This window comes from Oncorhynchus tshawytscha, linkage group LG11 (assembly GCF_018296145.1).
Source record: "Oncorhynchus tshawytscha isolate Ot180627B linkage group LG11, Otsh_v2.0, whole genome shotgun sequence".
Classification (NCBI taxonomy): Eukaryota; Metazoa; Chordata; class Actinopteri; order Salmoniformes; family Salmonidae; genus Oncorhynchus; species Oncorhynchus tshawytscha.
The window spans coordinates 12,998,293-13,023,723 of NC_056439.1; the positions used below are offsets into that span (position 1 = coordinate 12,998,293).

A 25,431-nucleotide genomic window follows, 5' to 3' on the forward strand; every position below is an offset into this window, starting at 1 on the left:
GTAGTAGGTGCCAGGTGCACCGGCTTGAGTGTGTCAAAAACTGCAATGCTGCTGGGTTTTTCACGCTCAACAGTTTCCTGTGTGAATCAAGAATGGTCCACCACCAAAAGGACAATCAAACAACTTGACACAACTGTGGGAAGCATTGGAATCAACATGGGTCAGCATCCCCATGGAACACTATTGGCACGCTGTAGAGTCCATTCCTGATGAATTGAAGCTGTTCTGAGAGCAAAAGGGGATGGAACTCAATATTAGGAAGGTGCTCCTAATGTTTTATACACTTAGTGTATGTACACCCCTAATGCAAGTATGCAGTCTAATACATACACAGTGCTATTTGAACTGTTGTTTTTTTTGTTTACTGTTTGTCAAATTAATTATGTATTGTATTTATTTGTTAAGTTATATAACAACATTCCAACCTTGTTTAGCATGATCTAGTAATATTCCACTATTTGTATCCGTTTGGATCAGTTCCAATGGGGAACTTTTATTTTGAATACGAACCGCAAATTCCACTGAGGTCCTTATTATGGGTAGCTTCACACAGGCCAGGGGCACCAGGGAACCAATGGGCGCTGATTTACATTTTATACAGTGAGTAAGTAGTAAACTAGCTGTATTTTCTTCACAAATCCCGGGAGTGGAACCTTTTGCACCAAGAAACACAGAGATTAAGGTCCGGACAAAAGCTGCAGGTACATTATCAGTTGCATATTTGAGTTTTTCAGCACAACAACAAGCAGTCAAGCTAGCTAACTAGCTTTAGCGAGCAGTGACGGTCTATGACCGTGTCATGTGACTTAACTAGCTTTTTTATTTATTTTATTTAACTAGGCAAGTCAGTTAAGAACAATTGTTCTTTACAATGACGGCCTACCTGGCCAAACCCTCCCTTAACTCGGACGACCCTGGGCCAATTGTGCGCCGTCCTATGGGACTACCAATGACATTTGTGTGTAGAAAGCTAGTAACGTTAGGTAGGTAACGTTACCGTGACTAGTTCTAAAAAGTTAGCTCTCGTGTCACCGCTAGTTTCCGCGTTTGGTGATTGTACTCAGCTGGACAAATGCTGAAAGTGGCACCGCCAACGTAAGCAACATGTTAGTTACGTTCTTCTGACTGACCGTGTCGACATTGTCATTCATAGTTAACAGTAACGTTACAGCTAACAGGCAACTGTTTCTGTACCTGCTATCTAGCCAGCTACGTTTAATGTTTCTAGTTAACTAAGAAATATTATAGTTATAATAGTTACTATTTTAAATCCAAAGTGAGTGTTGCTTTGTAAGAATGGAACGCTAGGGTAAGCAGTGAAGCCAGACACTTTTTCAGGGTTTAGCTCGCAATCAATTAAAAGTTAGCCAATAGTTTTATTTTCATTCGATAAATTGGAACGTTATAGATGGCTACTAATTAGCATGTCCTCTTTTTTTTTTTAAGATGACAAACTACTGACCATGTCTACCGTTTACGTGTCCATTATGACATTTTTTAAATTTATTTTTAATTTTTATGTTACCTTTTTATTTAACTAGGCAAGTCAGTTAAGAACAGATTATTATTTTCAATGACGGCCTAGGAACAGTGGGTTAACTCCCTGTTCAGGAGCAGAACGACAGTTTTGTACCTTGTCAGCTCGGGGATACTCAAATACCTTTCGGTTACTAGTCCAATGCTCTAACCACTAGGCTACCCTGCTGCACCGAGTCGGACAGGTTTTGCATGGCCCAGTTTGTATGTTTTTAGACACTGCATTGGAGATTCCCAAAAATCTCCACCCACCCGGGGAAACGGGCCATGCCAAACGACATTTCCCTGTTGCTTTCATTATTCTCTATATAGGCCTTCATATACCACTATAGTCAGACGTTTAGGTCAACAACGCCCCCTGTTATGGAATAAAGTGTTCAACATGAAATGTCATTTACATCAATTCTGGTTGATTTAAATAGCCAAATAACAACTACATCTGTGCTTCTACACCTTCATTGTTTGGGGTTTTAGGCTGGGTTTCTGTACAACACTTTGTGACATCAGCTGATGTAAGAAGGGCTTTATAAATACATTTGACTGATTGATATTGATAGCCTTCCTCTTGACTGAAGAGAGACATTTTAGTTTTAAAAGTTCGTGACCTGCCATTCTACACATTTTGCCATTCGGCGTAGAGAAAAACTTGCAGTTGTAAAACAATGTTTCTGTAATTCTACACATTTTGCGATGGGGTCCGGTGGAGAGAACATTGCAATTTTATAACCAGTTTAGCATTTGCTGTTCTACAGCTAATTTTCTGCAATTCTGCCACTTTTTCCAATGGGGTGGAAAAGACATTTTTGCATTTTTAAAGGTAATTTCCTACAATTATACACATTTTGTAATGACTTATGCCATGTTGTGATATCTGAGTGAAAATGACTAACAAAATCAATCTGGGCCCACTGGCAGCTGGGGGCCCTAAGCGACCACTTATGTCGCTTTTGCCTGGAATCGCCCCTGCAGACATTGGTCAAGATCCCTGCACAAACAATGATTGTGTGGTGATGAACTAGCCTATCCAGCAGCATAGCTATTCACCTAATTTGTTAATTGCCATTGAATGCAAGAATGTGCATTGACATTTGTCTCTTTGGAATAGTGGCCCAGGTTCTTTATGCCACTCTTTGCAGTTGAATTTAAAATAGTCCTAGTATTTCTTCTAAACAATAGTCAGCCTGTGTAATATCGTCACACTTATTTACTCCTTGTTAAGTCTTAGTAAAACAGAATCACCGGACAAGCAAGTGTGCCATGAGTTTAGGCTACATTCTTTCCCCCAGCAAATCAATAACTTGAAAGGACGGTTATCTTGCGTCGTGAGGTGTTTGCCTGCAATGCAGCTGCCTGGATCGATGCCCTCTACGTTATTAAATGTGGTGGCTGGCAGGGACCTATTCATGCCCTCCTGTGTTTGTTTTCAGGAATGTCCGAAGTCAGTGTTGAGGCTGAGTCCAGGAAGGCTCCAGCCCAGGACATGCAAATGGGTTCATCTTTGGAGGCTGAGAATACTGAGGACTTTCGAAGAGAGAGCAAGGAGGATGCTCACAGCTTTGATTGTACTGACTATGTACTGAACAATGATGAAGTGCCTCATGATGACAGAGCAGAAAACGACAGTGATGTTCAAAATGACAACAATAATGCTGAAGACAGCGATGGTGCTCAAAATGATAATATTCAGAGCAACAAATTTACACAAACCAGTGTGAATGCTGAGCATGATGATGTTGTTCCAAACACTAGTGGCAATGCACATTCTGACAATGCCGGTGCTAAAAGGGGAAATTGCCATACAGTGACTACTGATAATGATACACCAAAGGAACAAAAGAAAAATGAAGATGCTCATACAAAGGTTAAAATTTATCTTCAATGCAGAGAACAACTCTGGGAATCATTAATTCCAGCACTCTGGTTCATGTTGCTATATGTCACAAAAACATGGATAGCATTACACCATAGTTCAGGATATCGTTATTTTTATGATATCCAATGCTGATATAGCTTATGAACCATTTCTTTAAAAAATACAACATGAACTTGAGTTATTTATTGTATTTTAATTGATTCACTTTAATTGAGTTGTGTTTACAGGTACATGCCATGATGTTATGCTTGCCTTCGACTCTCAGCATATCAGCAGCCACCTTTATGCAGTAGTGACACTATTGTCCCATCCTAGCCATGGTGTGGCCTGTACGTGTGACTGATCCCAGCAATTGTAACACGGAACCCAAACCGGCTGCGCGCGTACGCCATCGTGCATACATTTATTTTGTCCCCCTACACCAAACGTGATGACGACACGCAGGTCAAAATATCAAAACAATCTCTGAACCAATTACATTAATTTGGGAACAGGTCGAAAAGCATTAAACCTTTATGGCAATTTAGCATGTTAGCTTGCACTTGCTAGCTAATTTGTCCTATTTAGCTAGCTTGCTATTGCTAGCTAATTTGTCCTGGGATAGAAACATTGAGTTGTTAGTTGTTATTTTACCTGAAATGCACAAGGACCTCTACTCCGACAATTAATCCACAGATAAAATGGTCAACCGAATCGTTTCTAGTCATCTCTCCTCCTTCCAGGCTTTTTCATCTTTGAACATATATGGTGATTGGCATCTAAACATTCATAGTATTACTACACCGACTGGCAACACAGTTCGTCTTTCAATCACCCACTTGGTTATAACCAATGAGGAGATGGGAGAGGCAGGACTTGCAGTGTGATCTGTGCCAGAAATATAAAGGAGTTCTATTTTAGCCCGTGGCAACACAAGACGCTCATTGGCGTGCGGGAGCAGTGTGGGTGCAATAATTGAATAACATAGATTTCTAAATTTATTTTGCAACGCACTCGGCGCGAGCGGTGTATAAGAATCCCACCCAGTGTTTCCTGTGTGTGTGGATATAGCACCCTGAATTGAATAGGCCTGTCAAATGGCTGGGTAATTGCTGTAGGCAGAGTGATTTGCACGGCTACCTCGATGTTCCCAGTCAATGTCAGATCCCCTGCTGCTGTATTCAACCACTCCGAGCTGTTAGTTCGATGCAGATTCACTTGGGTCGTTGCCAACGTCAAATGAGTAATTGTGCATCATAGTGGAGTGTGCTTCAGGTGGTGATGCCCTCCGGAAGTGTCGTGGCTTCATAATAACTGCCTCTTTTTTTGATAGAAAGGCTATAGTTTATGCACTCGATTTCTGTAATGGGCTGCGTGAAGTCGTCACATACTATGCAATCACTTTACCCGTCTCGCTAGTAAGCCCCGGTTGCCTTACGTTCTGCCCTGCTCTTTAAGAAGCGAGCCTTGGTTTCCTCCCTCAGTTCAGCTGATCAGGAGGCTGATGTTGTTATCCTTCCCTCCCCCCAACTTGTCAGCTAGTTTCCAGGCTACTGAACTCCAGGGGCCTGAGCTCTGTCTCTCTGATATGCCAAACCTTGCCCCCATGTTCACCCTTTCAGTACCGTAGAAGCAGTTTTTGTTCTTCGGGAATTGGTACTGCTATATTGGCTTGTTAAAACTCGTACTCTGGGAAGACGAGATGGATGGGAGTCTGTCTTATCTACCTCAACAGTTAGACAAGCCTTCCTGTGGATGTCTCTGTTGCCTGCCTGAATGTGGGCGTCTTGTGGCCTTTTTAAATATTCACGTTGTGTGTTATCTGATACCTGGTTCTCTCTGCACCTTTGGCACACTCCGCTGCCAAAGCAGTCCAAATAATTTCATGAAGCTCATTGCTAAAAACCAGCTCCATAAGAAACAATGTTTAAAACAAGTCCAATGACAGAGAATATCTTCATACACTGAATCATATTGAACTGTTGGAAATGCATTAGGACCTATGCTTTGTCCTAATGCAACGGAATAAGGAGAAAGTATACTGGCTTACTTCTTCCCCGGATGAGCTTCCAAAATATTATTTGTCTTTATTAGGTTTTGTCTTCTTGAGCGGTTCAAGTACTCATGCACATACCAAATGACAAACACATAAACAAAGCAGTGCTCTGTGTTTGTGCTTGTTTATAGTGTATTTTCCCATTTGAGTGGTGTGTGAAATAATAGTCATATTTAGGCAGCAACAAATTGTATGTGTATCCTCCAGATAGCCTACTCTTGGTTCATGAACTTGATCTCATCTGGTTCCAATGAAGCAGACCTGTCCCTTTCACGGGTTGATTTTGGCTCACTCTGATGCCATTTTAAATCTTCTTAAGGGCTTGTCTCATCCTCTCATTTTGATGTTAGCATTAGCACTGCTTGATCTTGTTAGCATGGTCTGTGAATGGAGCATTTACTCTTACCTGCACTTCACACAAGCATTTATGCTAGTGCTAGCCTTTCTTGGCTAGTTATCTAGTGGCGGCTATCTGCATTATTTAGACAAAAGTCCAAGGCAACTGAGGGGCGGAGTTCATGTTCGACTTTGGTATTTCCAAGTAATAATAAACCCTTGACAATGGCAGGGGACCATGCCAAGTGCCAACCTCCTACCACATTGGTTTCAGAAATGCAGATAATATAGCTGCTATGACTTAGCTTTATACTGACTGGGTGTTGTAAAAGTGTTAGCCTTCCACCGTAGCTATGCCAAGTTGGGTATCCTGGCCCTAAAAATGCTACGTTTTTGTCATCCAGTCTTTTGTTTAAGTGTGATGCGTGAACACCATTCTACTGTGTCCAACTTGCAAGAGGAAGTTATGGTCGTGTTTTAAGTCAATGTGTCAACGCCTGACTTACTGAGGTAATACAGCTGCCTATGCTATTAACATTTATAGCCGGCATCAAATTATTAACCACCGTTCCAGTAATTCCTTATGGGTCAATGATGACAATGTCACACGGTTTTCTACCTACAGACTATAGCCTAATAATACTTTTTTTATTTCCTAATAGAGAATTTGGAATTGATGAATCTTTGAAGTGTTTCAATGAATAGTTATTTAAAATTGTAGCTGTCCTTGACCCATGCTTTAAGCAAATCCTTTAAACACACAGATTCATGCTTAATTGACCAACACAATTCCTGCTGCATGAACAGGGTTGGTGTTGCTGCTTTAGCAAGTACGCCCATCTGTATTTTTAGCCTTTTCAGACAGTGACTCAGACAGTCAGTGTGGTTCTGTGGGAAAAGGTGTGAATGTGCTGCTTTTCACAGTCCTACATATTCTCCCTATGGGTGACGACGTGTGACTGAAGTATCTAAATGGCTTGAAGGGGTGCCTTTGACTCTCTTAACAATATCATATCAGACATTTAGCCCTATCTGTTTTGACAACCGGAACTTTTGTTTGGTCAGGTATGTGGACATTTTTTTTGTATATTTACTGACAGCTGCTTCACCCTTGTGTTTGTTGAATTTGCCTTGCCCAGATTCCATGGTGTCATGAAGCAGTACAATAACTCTGCTTGACCCAGATAGTTCTGCTTTGTCTGAGATAATGAGGCAATTTGAGAATCTTCCTCAGTCATTACACAACGTCTAACCCTAAAGGACTAAGGAGATTTAAAAAAACTCAGACGTTTAATCACGCTCAAACCAAGTTTATTCACCCATTGGGTCATACAGCTGCATAAGACAAACCTGTGTGTGTTTGTGTGTGTATGTACATATACATACACATATTACACCCCAATTTGGGTGGAGTCTCCTTCTCTCGAAACATTACATCTTTATTGCTAGGCAGGAAATTAAGGGATGTGGGCCATAAACTGTTCCTTCTCCTCTAACCTGACCTCGGCCCCCTTCCTCACTAAACCACATCTCTCCATCCTTCTCAGTGCTCTAAAAAACATTTGATGTTTTCCTATTATTCTTGCTCTATGAAGTGGTCAGGTGAGCTTGCATGTGAGGTAACTTGTGTAATTCTCTGAAGGTTGACTGATCTCCTTTTATGCAATAACCCAGCTTGAGACTGTTTTAAAAACCATCCTAATACATTGAGATAACATCCTGCAGTATTGTTCATCACTTCTGGTAGCAGTGACCACAAGATGGCAGCCCATATAGTTATCAAATTCTTTTGAAAGCCCTCTACTTACTCTTATAGACAAACTTTAGGTTAAAAGCATAGGCCTACAGCTTCACTCGTGCACACTTGGAAGAGGAAATTGAGCTAAGTCTCATGCAATGTATGAAACACTGTTTAATATCTTACCATATCTGTTTGTGATTGCAGGACAGCACTATGGATGAGGAGGTCCACAGGAGCCCTGCGGCAGAGATATCGGTCACCAGCAATGGAGACTTGGAGGAGAGCCACGAGGATGTGTTCAGGGTAAAGGCTGGAAAGAGCATCCCCTTTGGCACTGCACTCACTCACCACACTACACATAATTACATGCATGCACTGCTTCTCAAAACTGAGTTTGCGCTTGAGTTTTTTTATTTGGAAGGGAACCACATTATTGCGACATAATAAGGAGGACCGAATTAATAGCTAGGCTTAAGCAACTTTGCAATCAGCCAGTGGGACAATGCACTGCTTGATTGGGCAAGTGGATACACAACGCTACTAGAGCTTTACAGCCAAGCTTTACTAAAGGAGTGTATTTTACTTCCTGGAACATGTCGAAATCAGCAGTTTGCCCAAGTCAGAGCCACACCAGCCTCCACATAATGAATAGCCCTGCACTGACTGGCATAATTTCTATAGTCATTCGTAAGGCACGGATGGCTTGGCTTCCATTGCTCTTGTTAAAAATTTAAAATCCACAAATGTAATGATGGATAAATTGGGCAAGAAATACCTTGACACCCAGCGCCATAGTCATATGTTCATAACGCATATATTTGGACCTGCTGTGACATGGTATATTGTGTTATTTTATTGCTGGTTATGACGCCTACATGAGTGTCAAAACCCACAAAAGCTACCATTCAAGGCAAACCATTACATTACACCATAGCCTAAGTATCAACAGTACGTACAGTCGTGGCCAAAAGTTTTGAGAATGACACAAATATAAATCTGCTGCCTCAGATTGTATGATGGCAATTTGCATATACTCCAGAATGTTATGAAGAATGATCAGATTAATTTCAAAGTCCCTCTTTGCCATGCACATGAACTGAAACCCCAAAAAACATTTCCACTGCATTTCAGCCCTGCCACAAAAGGACCAGCTGACATGTCAGTGATTCTCAGTACAGAGCTTGCTCAGGAATGGCAGCAGGCAGGTGTGAGTGCGTCTGCACGCACAGTGAGGCGAAGACTTTTGGAGGATGGCCTGGTGTCAAGAAGGGCAGCAAAGAAGCCACTTCTCTCCAGGAAAAACATCAGGGACAGACCTGATATTCTGCAAAGGGTACAGGGATTGGACTGCTGAGGACTGGAGTAAAGTATCTTTCCGATTGTTATGGGCTTCCGGAAAAAAGCTTGTCCGGAGACGACGAGGTGAGTGCTACCATCAGTCCGGTGTCATGCCAACAGTAAAGCATCCTGAGACCGTTCATGTGTGGGGTTGCTTCTCAGCCAAGGGAGTGGGCTCACTCACAATTTTGCCTAAGAACACAGCCATGAAAAAAGAATGGTACTAACACATCCTCCGAGAGCAACTTCTCCCAACCATCCTGGAACAGTTTGGTGACGAACAATGCCTTTTCCAGCATGATGGAGCACCTTGCCATAAGGCAAAAGTGACAACTAAGTGGCTCGGGGAACAAAACATCGATATTTTAGGTCCATGGCCAGGAAGCTCCCTAGACCTTAATCCCAATGAGAACTTGTGGTCAATCCTCAAGAGACGGGTAGACAAACAAAACCCCACAAATTCTGACAAACTCCAAGCATTGATTATGCAAGAATGGGCTGCCATCAGTCAGGATGTGGCCCAAAAGTTAATTGACAGCATGCCAGGGCGGATTGCAGAGGTCTTGAAAAAGAAGGATCAACACTGCAAATATTGACTCTTTGCATCAACTTCATGTAATTGTTAATAAAAGCCTTTGAAACGTATGAAATGCTTGTAATTATACTTCAGTATTCCATTGTAACATCTGACAAATATCTATAGACACTGAAGCAGCAAACTTTGGAAATTAATATTTGTGTCATTCTCAAAACTTTTGGCATGACTGTATGTTTATGTTGTAAAATTATCAATGATATTGCGCACACATTGATGTCAGACATGCACCTACCCCAATGCGCTGTTGCTGACGAATGCAAGAGCAGATTTCAGGAGCAGGACAAGACGCCCTCTTTTTGACTAATGACGGATTTAAAGACATGTATGTGATAGGCTTATCTGGCTTATATGATTGATTGGTCATAATGTTTCTTGACATTGTTAGGGTATTTTCTTAGTTCAAGTAAAATGACAGGATGGTCATAATGCTTCATGACCGTATCATAAAGTATATCTTCTGTAAGTTATTTAAAAAATGAGGAAATAACATGACCGTAAAAGAGTTCATTACAACAACAAAGGATTTAAAATATAAACTTTCAAACCAAAGGAAACTTCTTGGCTGAAAAAATATATAATTTGAATAAATGTGTGGTTTGACACTTATGCAGGTGTCATAACCCACCATAAAATAACACAATATATGTCACAACACTAAATATAGGGGTCATGACCGTATAACTTGTCATAACCTGTCATAATATCAGCTGTCATGACATGGTTATGACCATGACACTGGGTGTCAAGTAAAGGGTTACCAAATTATCTCCCCAGCAATGATAGTCTAGGCCTATTCCTAGTGCCATACAATTATTCAATAAAGGATTTAATGTCATATAGCTTGCCACTGTAGCTACATGATTGTAGTTGTAATCATTAGGATCAGGCAGCAGGTATTCTCCTCCACTCTCTGAGGAGGATAATTGGTTGTCAGTTGTGTTGCATCGACATGACTATTCTGCCCTTGAGTTGCGTTCCCATGCAAATCTAGACAGATAGCTAACAACTAAGTCTTCACTAAAACTCCCACGGCGTGAGTTTTCTTGAATGAATATATTGAAAACGTTTGTTGTGAAACTGCAAAATACAGAAAAGAATATACTTTAGTATTCAATTCACACCGACATACTGTAGCTGCACATTATACATTTGAAGTTGCATAAATACAAAGCACGTGCCAAGGGACCATGCATCTGGCATGATGCCACACCATACAGCTAATTGTTACTCATATGGTAATTGGCTCCTTTCATTACTCTAATAATGTACAACCATTTATGTAGAATAACAAAGCATATTACACTAGGAACAGTAACAAAACTACAGTATTGTATATTTTACAATTTGTTTGCATGACGCACGAGCAAAGTAATACAGCTAACGACATACATGAAAGGCATTGCAATTTGTGAGTAAATGCAACCAACATTGATATGTAAGCAACTCTATCAATAACAAGATTATCATCATTAGCTAAATGCTTGAATCGAACTTACAAACAAATATTTTCCAAGGCTGAAGCGTGACAAGGAATAACTACATTGAAAGACCTGCACCGTAGAGTTGTTAGTAGCTGCTTCTATGCGTGCAGAACAAATTCTCTACTTCCTGTTTGCGTAGTCTTTCTAAGTACCAGAAACATCCACTAGGGGGCGAATAACACCATTGAACACAATGAAAATCCAATTTAACCATTGTAATAAAATAATCTGTTACCTTCTAACAGGATGGCAGCACACTCCCCGCCTGGTATAATGAAATTGTGCCGCTATGAAAAAAAACATATCAAGAAACAAATAATGTCCTTTCTATTTTTATCTTTTGTCTCTAGGATGCTTCAGAAAGAACAACAACAATCTCTGAGATTGGTCTCAGAAACACCTTAGCAGCTCCTTGCTTGACAATTTTTAGTTCTACTTTCCTAACCTTTTTGTCAGTACTGGGAAAGGTTTTTACCACAAGCCCGACTGGCCAGTCATTTCTGTGTGCCTGACTGTCTTTCAATTAGACAACATCTCCCACTTTTACATTGGGCTTTTCTGCTGTCCATTTTCTGCGTCTCTGCAGCGTTGTCAGGTACTGCTGTCTCCACCTTTTCCAAAAGGTGTCAGCGAGACACTGAACTTGCTTCCACTTTTTCCATTTCTCTTCTTTTTCTGTGGGAAGAGGGGCATCCCACTCACTCTGATCAGAAGAGAGTTCTCTGATTAAGGCTTTACCTTGCATTGTTATTGGAGCCACGAACCCAAGGGGGTCATAAAGACTATTCACTGTGGACAGGATGCCTCTCTGTGTAAAAGGCTTCTCATTGTGGGACACCTGGAATGAGAAGCTGTCTGTTTCCAGGTTCCAGGAAAGTCCCAGACTCCGTTGAAAGGGGAGAGGATCCACTCCTAGGTCCAGATCTTTTAAGTCTTTCGCACGGTCCTCCATAGGGAAGGCTTCCATAACTGTTTTGCTATTGGATGCAATCTTGTGTAGTTTCATGTTGGACTCCGCCAACATTGCTTGTGTTTTTCTTCGAATGTTGATAGCTTCTTCTGTAGTAGCTACTGATGTCAGACCATCATCGACGTAGAAGTTCCTCACTACATATTGCTTGGGGTCTGACCCGTGTTCACGAGCGCTGCTCGTCTCATGCAGTAGATGGCTATGGCTGGTGAAGGGCTGTTCCCAAATACATGGACTTTCAACCTGAAAACAAGACTCCCTAAATTGTATCAGCATATCAATTGCGCAACCAGGGCTGGAAAAACCTTGGATCATTGCTATTCTAACTTCCGCGACGTGTATAAGGCCCTGCCCCGCTCTCCTTTTGGAAAAGCTGACCACGACTCCATTTTGTTGATCCCTGCCTACAGACCGAAACTAAAACAAGAAGCTCCCGCGCTGAGGTCTGTTCAACGCTGGTCCGACCAATCTGATTCCACACTCCAAGACTGCTTCCATCACGTGGACTGGGATATGTTTCGTACTGCATCAAACAACAACATTGACGAATACGCTGATTCGGTGAGCGAGTTCATTAGAACGTGCGTTGTAGATGTCGTTCCCATAGCAACGATTAAAACATTCCCAAACCAGAAACCGTGGATTGATGGCAGCATTCACGTGAAACTGAAAGCGCGAACCACTGCTTTTAATCAGGGCAAGGTGACCGGAAACATGACCGAATACAAACAGTGTAGCTATTCCCTCCGCAAGGCAATCAAACAAGCTAAGCGTCAGTATAGAGACAAAGCAGAATCTCAATTCAACGGCTCAGACACGAGGTATGTGGCAGGGTCTACAGTCAATCACAGATTACAAAAAGAAAACCAGCCCCGTCACACACCAGGATGTCTTGCTCCCAGGCAGACTAAATAACTTTTTTGCCCGCTTTGAGGACAATACACTGCCACTGACACGGCCCGCAACCAAAACATGTGGACTCTCCTTCACTGCAGCTGACGTGAGGAAAACATTTAAACGTGTCAACCCTCGCAAGGCTGCAGGCCCAGATGGCATCCCCAGCCGCGCCCTCAGAGCATGCGCAGACCAGCTGGCTGGTGTGTTTACGGACATATTCAATCAATCCCTATCCCAGTCTGCTGTTCCCACATGCTTCAAGAGGGCCACCATTGTTCCTGTTCCCAAGAAAGCTAAGGTAACTGAGCTAAACGACTACCGCCCCGTAGCACTCACTTCCGTCATCATGAAGTGCTTTGAGAGACTAGTCAAGGACCATATCACCTCCACCCTACCTGACACCCTAGACCCACTTCAATTTGCTTACCGCCCAAATAGGTCCACAGACGATGCAATCTCAACCACACTGCACACTGCCCTAACCCATCTGGACAAGAGGAATACCTATGTGAGAATGCTGTTCAAGCTCGTCTCGACCCTGGGTCTCGACCCCGCCCTGTGCAACTGGGTACTGGACTTTCTGACGGGCCGCCCCCAGGTGGTGAGGGTAGGCAACAACATCTCCACCCCGCTGATCCTCAACACTGGGGCCCCACAAGGGTGCGTTCTGAGCCCTCTCCTGTACTCCCTGTTCACCTACGACTGCGTGGCCACGCACGCCTCCAACTCAATCATCAAGTTTGCGGACGACACAACAGTGGTAGGCTTGATTACCAACAACGACGAGATGGCCTACAGGGAGGAGGTGAGGGGCCCTCGGAGTGTGGTGTCAGGAAAATAACCTCACACTCAACGTCAACAAAACTAAGGAGATGATTGTGGACTTCAGGAAACAGCAGAGGGAACACCCCCCTATCCACATCGATGGAACAGTAGTGGAGAGGGTAGTAAGTTTTAAGTTCCTCGGCATACACATCACAGACAAACTGAATTGATCCACCCACACAGACAGCATCGTGAAGAAGGCGCAGCAGCGCCTCTTCAACCTCAGGAGGCTGAAGAAATTTTGCTTGTCACCAAAAGCACTCACAAACTTCTACAGATGCACAATCGAGAGCATCCTGTCGGGCTGTATCACCGCCTGGTACGGCAACTGCTCCGCCCACAACCGTAAGGCTCTCCAGAGGGTAGTGCGGTCTGCACAACGCATCACCGGGGGCAAACTACCTGCCCTCCAGGACACCTACACCTCCCGATGTCACAGGAAGGCCATAAAGATCATCAAGGACAACAACCACCCGAGCCACTGCCTGTTCACCCCGCCATCATCCAGAAGGCGAGGTCAGTACAGGTGCATCAAAGCTGGGACCGAGAGACTGAAAAACAGCTTCTATCTCGGAAGGCTGTTAAACAGCCTCCACTAACATTGAGTGGCTGCTGCGAACACACTGACTCAAATCCAGCCACTTTAATAATGGAAATTTATGGGAACTGATGTAAAATATATCACTAGCCACTTTAAACAATGCTACCTAATATAATGTTTACATACTCTATATCATCTACTGCATCTTTATGTAATACATGTATCACTAGCCACTAACTATGCCACTTTGTTTACATACTCATCTCATATGTATATACTGTACTCAATACCATCTACTGTATCTTGCCTATGCCGCTCTGTACCATCACTCATTCATATATCTTTATGTACATATTCTTTATCCCCTTACACTAGTGTCTATAAGGTAGTAGTTTTGGAATTGTTAGCTAGATTACTTTTTGGTTATTACTGCATTGTCGGAACTAGAAGCACAAGCATTTCGCTACACTCGCATTAACATCTGCTAACCATGTGTATGTGACAAATAAAATTTGATTTGATTTGTACTCAGTTATGTTTCTATCTGGGTTGTTATCTTCATACCAGAGAAACCTTAAGTAATCTCTGTGATCCTCACGTGCAACAAATGTTTTACTGTTTTGGTGTACATCTGCTGTTAGTACAATGCAATCCTTGCGGAAACGCATTAGGACACCCAAGAGTGTGTTGTTTAAGTCTGGACCACTGATCAGAGCAATGGTGCTGACTAGGGAAACCTTCCCACTGTTCTTTGTGCCAGTCTGCACATTCAAACTAAAACAATGTAACTAATAATGGCATCTTTATGCTTTCTTAATAAAATAATGTTAAAAATACTCTTTCAAAATGCCTATGTTTATTTAGTTATGGATCCATAACGAATTACTATGGGAATAAATATCACTGAATTGCAGAAATATTGGAACAAAGTTGTCTAATAAAGGTGAACAAATGGTTGCTTACTGGAAAATACTCTTTCACGTTGTACAGTGCCATTAAGACTATTAGCAGGTAGCTGGACAGTAGACTTGCCTAAGAGGGTAGGGGGAGAATTCAAAGTTAGGTTGGCTGTATCACAACCAGCCGTGATTGGTTGCAATTTCAGTTTAATCCACCAAAGAAGACAAAACAAATAATACAACAAATATTTGTAGGAACATAAGATTCAACAACTGAGACAAACTGAACAAGTTCCACAGAAATTGAATAATGTGTCCCTGAACAAAGAGGGGGGGGTTCAAATGTAACAGTATCAGTAGCTGGATTAAGTACTGCAGTGCATCCTCCTCATGGACTGCACCATATTTGCCAGTTCTTGCTGTGAGATGTTACCCCACTCTTCCACCAAGGCACCTGCAAGTGGATAGCATCGAGATCCAGGACTTGTGCTTGGCGCAGCCTCCCTCCGACTCTGAGATGGCGTAGCAGTCAGACGTCTTGTCGTGTCCCTTGTATATATTGTTTTTTTAAACATATTTTTCTTCGCATTTCTTTTAAAACATTTTGCTAAACTTCAACATCTAAATACTCTCCTTGCAACCCGCCTCACCCAATGTAGCGTGGTTCTTCTATACTTTTTTCTAAAGTATTTATATTTACTTCGGATCCGGAACTCCTCAACTGAAGCTAGCCAGCTAACTACCAGCTATCAGTCAGCAAACCATTGCTAGCAGTCATCAGCTAACCTTTAGCTCGGAAAGCTCTCGCCAGTTCGAACAACGCGACTCTAACCAGAGCATAACGGACCTATTATTTTTATCCCCGGATTCCCACCGCAAACGGAACATTTTCATCTGGATCTTCACAACTAGCTAACTAGCTAACCGCAACCCCGGATGACTACTCCTGGCTAGCGTTTCCATCCACTTAGCTTGAAGCTCGCCTGGCCAGAGCTCCTGTGCTACCACCGAAGCATACTCCTGGGCTACAATATCCGGACCCACGACCGGTCTATCGATGTCACCGCATGAAGAGGCATAAACAGACTTAACCCCATCGCGACATCCCCCAAAGGCTAACTTTCTAGCCCTTGCTATCTGCTTGCTTGCTAATTCGGCCTCCTAACTGCTACCTTGTTTAGCCCCGGCCTACTAACTGTTAGCTTATTAGCACAGGCCTGCTAACTGTCTGAATCGCTGCGTCTCCAGCCAGCCCAACCACTCACTGGACCCATATTCACTTTCAATCTCTTTTCGATTTTTAATTCGATTATACCTTCCAGTAACCTGCCTCACCCAATATGATATGGAATCGCTATTATTTTTTCATTTTTTAGAACATTTAAGAACCTCCAGAAGCTAACCAGCTACAAGCCATTTTAGTCATTGTTAGCCACTGCTAGCGGCTTTTACCTTCTGCACAGCCAGCCAGCCAGTTTTGTTTTGTTGCCTGGATAATACTCGCCAGTCTAGCTTCCCTGTCCCATCCACCGCTGCCCCCTGGACACTGTGATGATCACTTGGCTACATAGCTGATGCCTGCTGGACTGTCCATAAACCACGGTACTCCATTCTGTTTGTTTATGTTTTAATCTGTCGGCCCCAGCCGCACTCAGGCTCTGTGTGTAGTTAATCCGACCCTCTCTGCCTAGTCAACGCCATTTTACCTGCTGTTGTTGTGCTAGCTGATTAGCTATTGTTGTCTCACCTACTGATTTAGCTAGCTCTCCCAATCAACACCTGTGATTACTGTATGCCTCGCTGTATGTCTCTCTCAAATGTCAATATGCCTTGTATACTGTTGTTCAGGTTAGTTATCATTGTTTTAGTTTACAATGGAGCCCCTAGTTCCACTCTTCATACCCCTGATACCTCCTTTGTCCCACCTCCCACACATGCGGTGACCTCACCCATTACAACCAGCATGTCCAGCGATACCTCTCTTATCATCACCCAGTGCCTGGGCTTACCTCCGCTGTACCCGCACCCCACCATACCCCTGTCTGCGCATTATGCCCTGAATATATTCTACCATGCCCAGAAATCTGCTCCTTTTATTCTTTGTCCCCAACGCTCTAGGCGACCAGTTTTGATAGCCTTTAGCAGCACCCTCATACTACTCCTCCTCTGTTCCGCGGGTGATGTGGAGGTAAACCCAGGCCCTGCATGTCCCCAGGCACCCTCATTTGTTGACTTCTGTGATCGAAAAAGCCTTGGTTTCATGCATGTCAACATCAGAAACCTCCCTAAGTTTGTTTTACGCACTGCTTTAGCACACTCTGCTAACCCTGATGTCCTTGCCGTGTCTGAATCCTGGCTCAGGAAGGCCACCTAAAATTCTGAGATTTCCATACCCAACTATAACATTTTCCGTCAAGATAGAACTGCCAAAGGGGGAGGAGTTGCAGTCTACTGCAGAAATAGCCTGCAAAGTAATGTCATACTTTCCAGGTCCATACCCAAACAGTTCGAACTACTAATTTTATAAATTACTCTCTCCAGAAATAAGTCTCTCACTGTTTCCGCCTGCTACCGACCCCCCTCAGCTCCCAGCTGTGCCCTGGACACCATTTATGAATTGATCGCCCCCATCTAGCTTCAGAGTTTGTTCTGTTAGGTGACCTAAACTGGGATATGCTTAACACCCCGGCAGTCCTACAATCCAAGCTAGATGCCCTCAATCTCACACAAATCATCAAGGAACCCACCAGGTACAATCCTAAATCTGTAAACAAGGGCACCCTCATAGATGTCATCCTGACCAACTGGCCCTCCGAATACACCTCCGCTGTCTTCAACCAGGATCTCAGCGATCACTGCCTCATTGCCTGTATCTGCTATGGATCCGCAGTCAAACGACCACCCCTTATCACTGTCAAACGCTCCCTAAAACACTTCTGTGAGCAGGCCTTTCTAATCGACCTGGCCTGGGTATCCTGGAAGGATATTGACCTCATCCCGTCAGTTGAGGATGCCTGGTCCTTCTTTAAAAGTAACTTCCTCACCATTTTAGATAAGCATGCTCAGTTCAAAAAATGCATAACTAAGAACAGATATAGCCCCTGGTTCACTCCAGACCTGACTGCCCTCGACCAGCACAAAAACATCCTGTGGCGGACTGCAATAGCATCGAATAGTCCCCGCGATATGCAACTGTTCAGGGAAATCAGGAACCAATACACGCAGTCAGTCAGGAAAGCAAAGGCCAGCTTCTTCAGGCAGAAATTTGCATCCTGTAGCTCTAACTCCAAAAAGTTTTGGGACACTGTGAAGTCCATGGAGAACGAGAGCACCTCCTCCCAGCTGCCCACTGCACTGAGGCTAGGTAACACGGTCACCACCGATAAATCCATGATTATCGAAAATTTCAACAAGCATTTCTCAACGGCTGGCCATGCCTTCCTCCTGGCTACTCCAACCTCGGCCAACAGCTACGCCCCCCCCCCGCAGCTACTCGCCCAAGCCTCTCCAGGTTCTCCTTTACCCAAATCCAGATAGCAGATGTTCTGAAAGAGCTGCAAAACCTGGACCTGTACAAATCAGCTGGGCTTGACAATCTGGACCCTCTATTTCTGAAACTATCCGCCGCCATTGTCGCAACCCCTACTGCCAGCCTGTTCAACCTCATATCGTCTGAGATCCCCAAGGATTGGAAAGCTGCCGCAGTTATCCCCCTCTTCAAAGGGGGAGACACCCTGGACCCAAACTGTTACAGACCTATATCCATCCTGCCCTGCCTATCTAAGGTCTTCGAAAGCCAAGTCAACAAACGGGTCACTGACCATCTCGAATCCCACCGTGCCTTCTACGCTGTGCAATCTGGTTTCTGAGCCGGTCACGGCTGCACCTCAGCAACGCTCAAGGTACTAAACGATATCATAACCACCATCAATAAAAGACAGTACTGTGCAGCCGTCTTCATCGACCTTGCCAAGGCTTTCGACTCTGTCAATCAGCATATTCTTATCGGCAGACTCAGTAGCCTCGGTTTTTCTGATGACTACCTTGCCTGGTTCACCAACTACTTTGCAGACAGAGTTCAGTGTGTCAATTCGGAGGGCATGCTGTCCGGTCCTCGGGCAGTCTCTATGGGGGTGCCACAGGGTTCAATTCTCGGGCTGACTTTTTTTCTCTGTATATATCAATGATGTTGCTCTTGCTGCGGGCGATTCCCTGATCCACCTCTACGCAGACGACACCATTCTGTATACTTTCGGCCCGTCCTTGGACACTGCTATCTAACCTCCAAACGAGCTTCAATGCCATATAACACTCCTTCCGTGGCCTCCGACTGCTCTTAAACGCTAGTAAAACCAAATGCATGCTTTTCAACCGTTCGCTACCTGCACCCGCACGCCCGACTAGCATCACCACCCTGGATGGTTCCGACCTAGAATATGTTGACATCTATAAGTACCTAGTTGTCTGGCTAGACTGTAAACTCTCCTTCCAGACTCATATCAAACATCTCCAATCTAAAATCAAATCTAGAATCGGCTTTCTATTCCGCAACAAAGCCTCCTTCACTCACGCCTCCAAACTTACCCTCGTAAAACTGACTATCCTACCGATCCTCGACTTCGGTGATGTCATCTACAAAATAGCTTCCAATACTCTACTCAGCAAACTAGATGCAGTTTATCACAGTGCCATCCGTTTTGTTACTAAAGCACCTTATACCACCCACCACTGCAAGCTGTATGCTCTAGTCAGCTGGCCCTCGCTACATATTTGTCGCCAGACCCACTGGCTCCAGGTCATCTACAAGTCCATGCTAGGTAAAGCTCCGCCTTATCTCAGTTCACTGGTCACGATGGCAACACCCACCTGTAGCACGCACTCCAGCAGGTGTATCTCACTGATCATCCCTAAAGCCAACACCTCATCTGGCCCCCTTTCGTTCCAGTTCTCTGCTGCCTGTGACTGGAACGAATTGCAAAAATCGATGAAGTTGGAGACCTTTATCTCCCTCACCAACTTCAAACATTTGCTATCTGAGCAGCTAACCGATCGCTGCAGCTGTACATAGTCTATCGGTAAATAGCCCACCCAATTTTACCTACCTCATCCCCATACTGTTTATATTTATTTACTTTTCTGCTCTTTTGCACACCAGTATCTCTACCTGTACATGACCATCTGATCATTTATCACTCCAGTGTTAATCTGCAAAATTGTAATTATTCGCCTACCTCCTCATGCCTTTTGCACACAATGTATATAGACTCTTTTTTTTCTACTGTGTTTTTGACTTGTTAATTGTTTACTCCATGTGCAACTCTGTGTTGTCTGTTCACACTGCTATGCTTTATCTTGGCCAGGTCGCAGTTGCAAATGAGAACTTGTTCTCAACTAGCCTACCTGGTTAAATAAAGGTGAAATAAAAAATCACTCTGAAAATTTGGTCGTACTCTGGGGCAAGTGAGAGAAGACGGCTGTCCTTAGCCACTTCCCTATCAGCTTTCAGAGCTTTTAGTTCCGCAGGGAAGCTGACTGCTTGTGCATACTGTAGGCGTAGTGTCTGTGCAGCAAGGGAGGTGGGTATGGATGCCACCCCATCTGAGGTCTGGTTTGTGGCGGCGATCACATCCTGCAGTGTTTCGGATTGTGCTGGGTCAGGGAGTGCTGTTGGCTCCGTAGAGATGCTGTAGCATTGGGCGGACTTCCTTAACTCATGAGCTTCAGTTGGTTGCGGAGGGACCACAGGCCTGGGTGCTGTCGGCCACTCGTTCTCAGGTTGGGACAAGAATGCTGGTCCCAAGCTCCAGCCAGTTCCTTAAGGGTTTTATCACAAGTGATGTCATCAGCAGGATTGTTTACACTGTCAACATACCTCCAGTCATTGACTTCTGTTAGGTCTTGGATTTCCGCAATGCGAGTTCCGACGGACACCTTATACCTGCAGGACTCCGTCTTGAGCCAGGTCAGTACAGTGGTCGAATCATTCCATTAGATGACCCTTTGGATTGGTAAGGTGAGCACGGCTTGCAAGGTGGAGGCCAGCTGGGCTCCGGAAAGGGCAGCGCTGAGTTCCAGCCTAGGCATTGACAACCCCTTCTTGTGTGCGACCCTGGACCTAAGCATGACAAAGGAGACATGGGTGTGGCCTGCCTTATCCTCCACTCAGAGATAAGAAACTGCCCCATAAGCGTGTTCTGATGCGTCACAGAACACATGCAGTTCCAAGCTGGATCCCAGTTGGTCAGCACAGGCTGGCACATAACACCTTGACATCTGGCCTTTAGAGAGCTCCGACAACTGTTTCCCAACAGATCCATCGATCCACTTGGTCATCCCAGTCCCTCTTGGTGTGCCACAGGTCCTGGACTAAGACTTTGGCCCAGGTTGTGTATGGCAGGATATACCCGAGAGGATCGTAATTGACTGGCTAGGGTCCGCTAGATTTTTTTTTGTTATAATATCCTCCCGGCACAGCCAGAAGAGGACTGGCCACCCCTCAGAGCCTGGTTCCTCTCAAGGTTTCTTTGTAGTTTCCAGCCTTTCTAGGGAGTTTTTCCTAGCCACAGTGCTTCGACATCTGCATTGCTTGCTGTTTGGGGTTTTAGGCTGGGTTTCTGTACAGTACTTTGACATTGGCTGATGTAAAAAGGACTTTATAAATAAATTTGATTGATATGCTTTCCCATGCATTTTAAATTAAACTGAAACAGTAAATGTCTCCACCGATGTATATTATCACATTTTCAATGTACCACATCAAAATATTTAAGAAATAAACCCCAATGAGCCATGCACAACCCTTGTCCAAATTACTTGCAAGCGTGCTTTAACCTGTTGGCGCGCGTTGGAGAAAAAAAAAAGATGTACATAAAGTCCCGAAGCACCCCACCGTTGTGGTTACTCACTACTCATAGATATTTCCTCAGCGAAGTATAGCAGTTCCATGCATGTGTCCTCACAATATCCACAGCAAACACAGCTATCAATGCAGACAGTACTCCTTAGCAGCAACAGATATCCCATGGAAACATAAACTTGTTAATCTTCCACAAGCAATTCTCCTGGTCTCGCACAATACTAACTTCTAGGCTGTCATATCTCCACAATGAAATGGTAGCTTCAGTCTCTAAGTCTGTCTTAACAAAATAATAATAACTCTTAAAATAAAATCAGTATTTCCCTTTCCCTTCTTTTCTCCAGTAAAATTCAAGATTAACTTTAAGTGAAACATTAGGAAATGTAGCTGGCTACATTCTTTTCATGATCAACATTAGAAATATGATGGCCATGCATTGTTTTTGCAAAAAATAAGCAAATTTACTTGTGTGGCTGCCAGCCTAATAGCGTTGCACTTCTGTTGTCAACTGATGACAATGCAGCTATTCTCTGCCGAATGTGTACGACTGAACAAATATATAAACACATCATGTAAAGTTTGTCCAATTTTTCATGAAATGAAATCGAACATCCCTGAAATTTTTATTAAGCACAAAAGGCTGCTAAATTTTGTGCACATTTGTTTACATCCCTTTTAGTGAGAATTTCTCTGTTGCCAAGATATTCTATCCACCTGACAGGTGTGGCATATCAATAAGCTGATTAAATAGCATGATCATTACATATGTGCACCTTGTGCTGGGGACAATAAAAGGCCACTCTAAAATGTGCAATTTTGTCAAACAGATGTCTCAAATTGAGGGAGCATGCAATTGGCTTGCTGACTGCAGGAATGTCCACCAGCTTTTGGCAGAAAATGTAATGTTAATTTCTCTACTATAAGCCGCCTCCAATGTCGTTTTTGAGAATGTGGCAGTATGTTCACAACCGCAGACCCTCATCGTCCTCACCAGTGTTTTGACCTGACTGCATTTCAGTGTTGTAACTGACTTCAGTGGGCAAATGCTCACCTTTGATGCACACTGGAAAAGTGTGTTCTCCACAGATAAATCCCGGTTTCAACTGTACTGGCCAGATGACATCATGCTACGGATCACAAACACAATTGCATTTTATTGATGGCAATTTTAATGCACAGAGATACTATGACGAGATGCTGCAGCTGTTTTCGTGCCATTCATCTGCCGCCATCACCTCATGTTTCAGCATGATAATGTCGTAGGGATCTGAACACAATCCCTGGAAGCTGAAAATGTCTTATTCCATGGCCTTTATACTCACTTGACATGTCACCAATTGAGCATGTTTGTGATGCTCAGGATTGATGTGTACGACAGCATTTTCCAGTTCCCGCCAATATCCAGCAACCTTGCACAATCATTGAAGAGGCATGGGACAACATTCCACATGCCACAATCTACAGCCTGATCAACTTGATGTGAAGGAGATGGATCGCGCTGAATGAGGCAAATGGATTTATTTCACTTGACTGATTTTCCTTTTGAACTGTTTCTCTGTAAAATCTTAATTTGTTGCATTTCAAAAAATTGTTCAGTGTATTTTATGTGGAGGAAAACTATAGTTGCATGTCCCTGATCACTCTATTGAAGCAAAAAAACAGTTGACTTTCAATATAAAATGCAACCTCTGACAATACAAAGCTGGACTCACCTTCTGCTTTCTCCCATTGTGCTATTTACAAACAAACACGTGACCGGCTCAACTGTTCTGGGGAACTATGGTAAACTATGTAAAATAATGCGACAGGTGAAATGAAGAATGCGATCTGCTTCATCTCCTAACGTATTGCACAAGTTGACTGCAGGTATTTACTTAAAGTAGCTACAAATATTAAAATGTATTGAAAAACCATCCTGTGGCCATTTCAAAATACCTGAGTATACGGTATACCACCCAAGCCTAACCGGTACACATGTAATCCTACGTATGTAATGGATCAAACCATAGGCCTATTCTTGTCCATGTGGTATTGTTGCTGCTGTTTAGCTACTGGTGGGTGGTCCACAATGTACTTTCAAGAAAACATTTGAAGAATATCCTACAGAGATGGCAATGCGCTCTATCTAGGCCCATGTTTATTCTGTATTGATTGATGAATGTCATACTAATCCACATTAGAAAATGAAGACAGATGATGGTACATGGTATTTGCATAAATGTCAAGACCGACATTGTGAAAATTGGTCACATGCTTTTCAAATCCCAGCGATCCTTTGTTTGTGACCATTGTAAGCACACAGAACATTGCCCCATTGGGGTCTTGCTTTCTAATTTATGTTTAGGGATAATGCTGTACTTTGTTAGGCTATATGATGTAATAAGGGGCAAGCAGTAATGCTATATTTCCCATAATGATAGTTACAAATCTCGGCCGGAGTCTGGCACAGCAGTAACGCTCCCGATTTGGGACCATACACCCCCAAGGCAATGTGGGTTCGAGTCTCTGCTCACCCAACTGTTTACCATTCCTTAGTGTACCTCCTTGGTTTGAGGTGTTTGGGCCACACATTCTGAACATCGGGAGCTTGAGCTTACACTTATCTTTTTTTTTTTTCCCTGTTAGCAGTGGCGAAAGTTAAGTTGGCAGTGGATTTGAAACAAACCTGTAGATAGTTTTCTCCTAGCCCCATAATTACATTTTGGGTAAGTGATAAACTAGAGCCAACTATGAAAATAAAGGAAGATGTACTTTTAATATGTCGTCATACGAATCATATTATTTATAGTACATGGTCATGATGTTTTAGGATTCATGCTCATTGTCATCTCCCTTTAACGTAAATTCCAATGTGTTGCCTGATGGTTGCAACTTGATCTCTTACACTGGACATCAGCCAATAGTTTTGTGTTGACTGGTGTGATTCATGTTGATTGAGAGGAAGCAAGCAGAATGTACTTAAAGGGAAAATCTATGCTCATAAAACCTGTGCAGGACACTTATTTCTTGAAGTCCTTCAGTTGTAAGGAGTATTTTTCATCTTTAGTGATGATTGTAGTTACATTTCTTGACATTCTTGACACTTTTGATGTCTGTGTATGGGCACATGTTTGATCATTTCAATTCTGCATTTGTTCAGTTTCTGTAAACCGTCAGAATGCGTCAAACTCATGAGCGTATTCCTATGGTGGAAAAAGTATTTGATTTTCATACTTGAGTAAAAGTAAAGATACCTTTTATTTAATATAAAATGCCCCAGTAAAATACTACTTGAGTAAAAGTATTCGTTTTTAAATATACTTAAGTATCAAAAGTAAAAGTATGAATAATTTAAAATTCCACATATTAAGCAAACCAGACGGCACAATTTTAAATGTATTATTTTATTTTGTAATAGACAGGGTCACACTAACATTCAGCCATAATTTACAAACAAATCATTTGTGTTGAGTGACCAGGGATATCCTCTGGATAAATCTTCTGTCCTGCAAAGCATTCAAAATGT

The 25,431-nt window shown here is 43.1% G+C and overlaps 1 protein-coding gene across 5 annotated transcripts in view; it reads left to right on the forward strand.

Moving 5' to 3' along the window:
* Positions 1-548: 548 nt before the first annotated feature.
* LOC112234391 (arfaptin-1-like) overlaps positions 549-25,431 on the forward strand; it is a 45,862-nt gene continuing 20,979 nt past the window's right edge. The window contains exons 1-3 of one of the 5 annotated variants that reach the window (XM_024402475.2): positions 549-701; positions 2,964-3,397; positions 7,726-7,824. In XM_024402475.2, coding sequence (XP_024258243.1) covers positions 2,966-3,397; positions 7,726-7,824 — 531 coding nt within the window. In that variant the 5' untranslated portion in view covers positions 549-701; positions 2,964-2,965. Of the gene's footprint in view, positions 702-2,963; positions 3,398-6,107; positions 6,291-6,715; positions 6,846-7,725; positions 7,825-25,431 lie in introns of those variants that run through there. The other 4 variants (XM_024402477.1, XM_024402479.2, XM_024402478.2 and 1 more) reach the window with 4 other exon arrangements.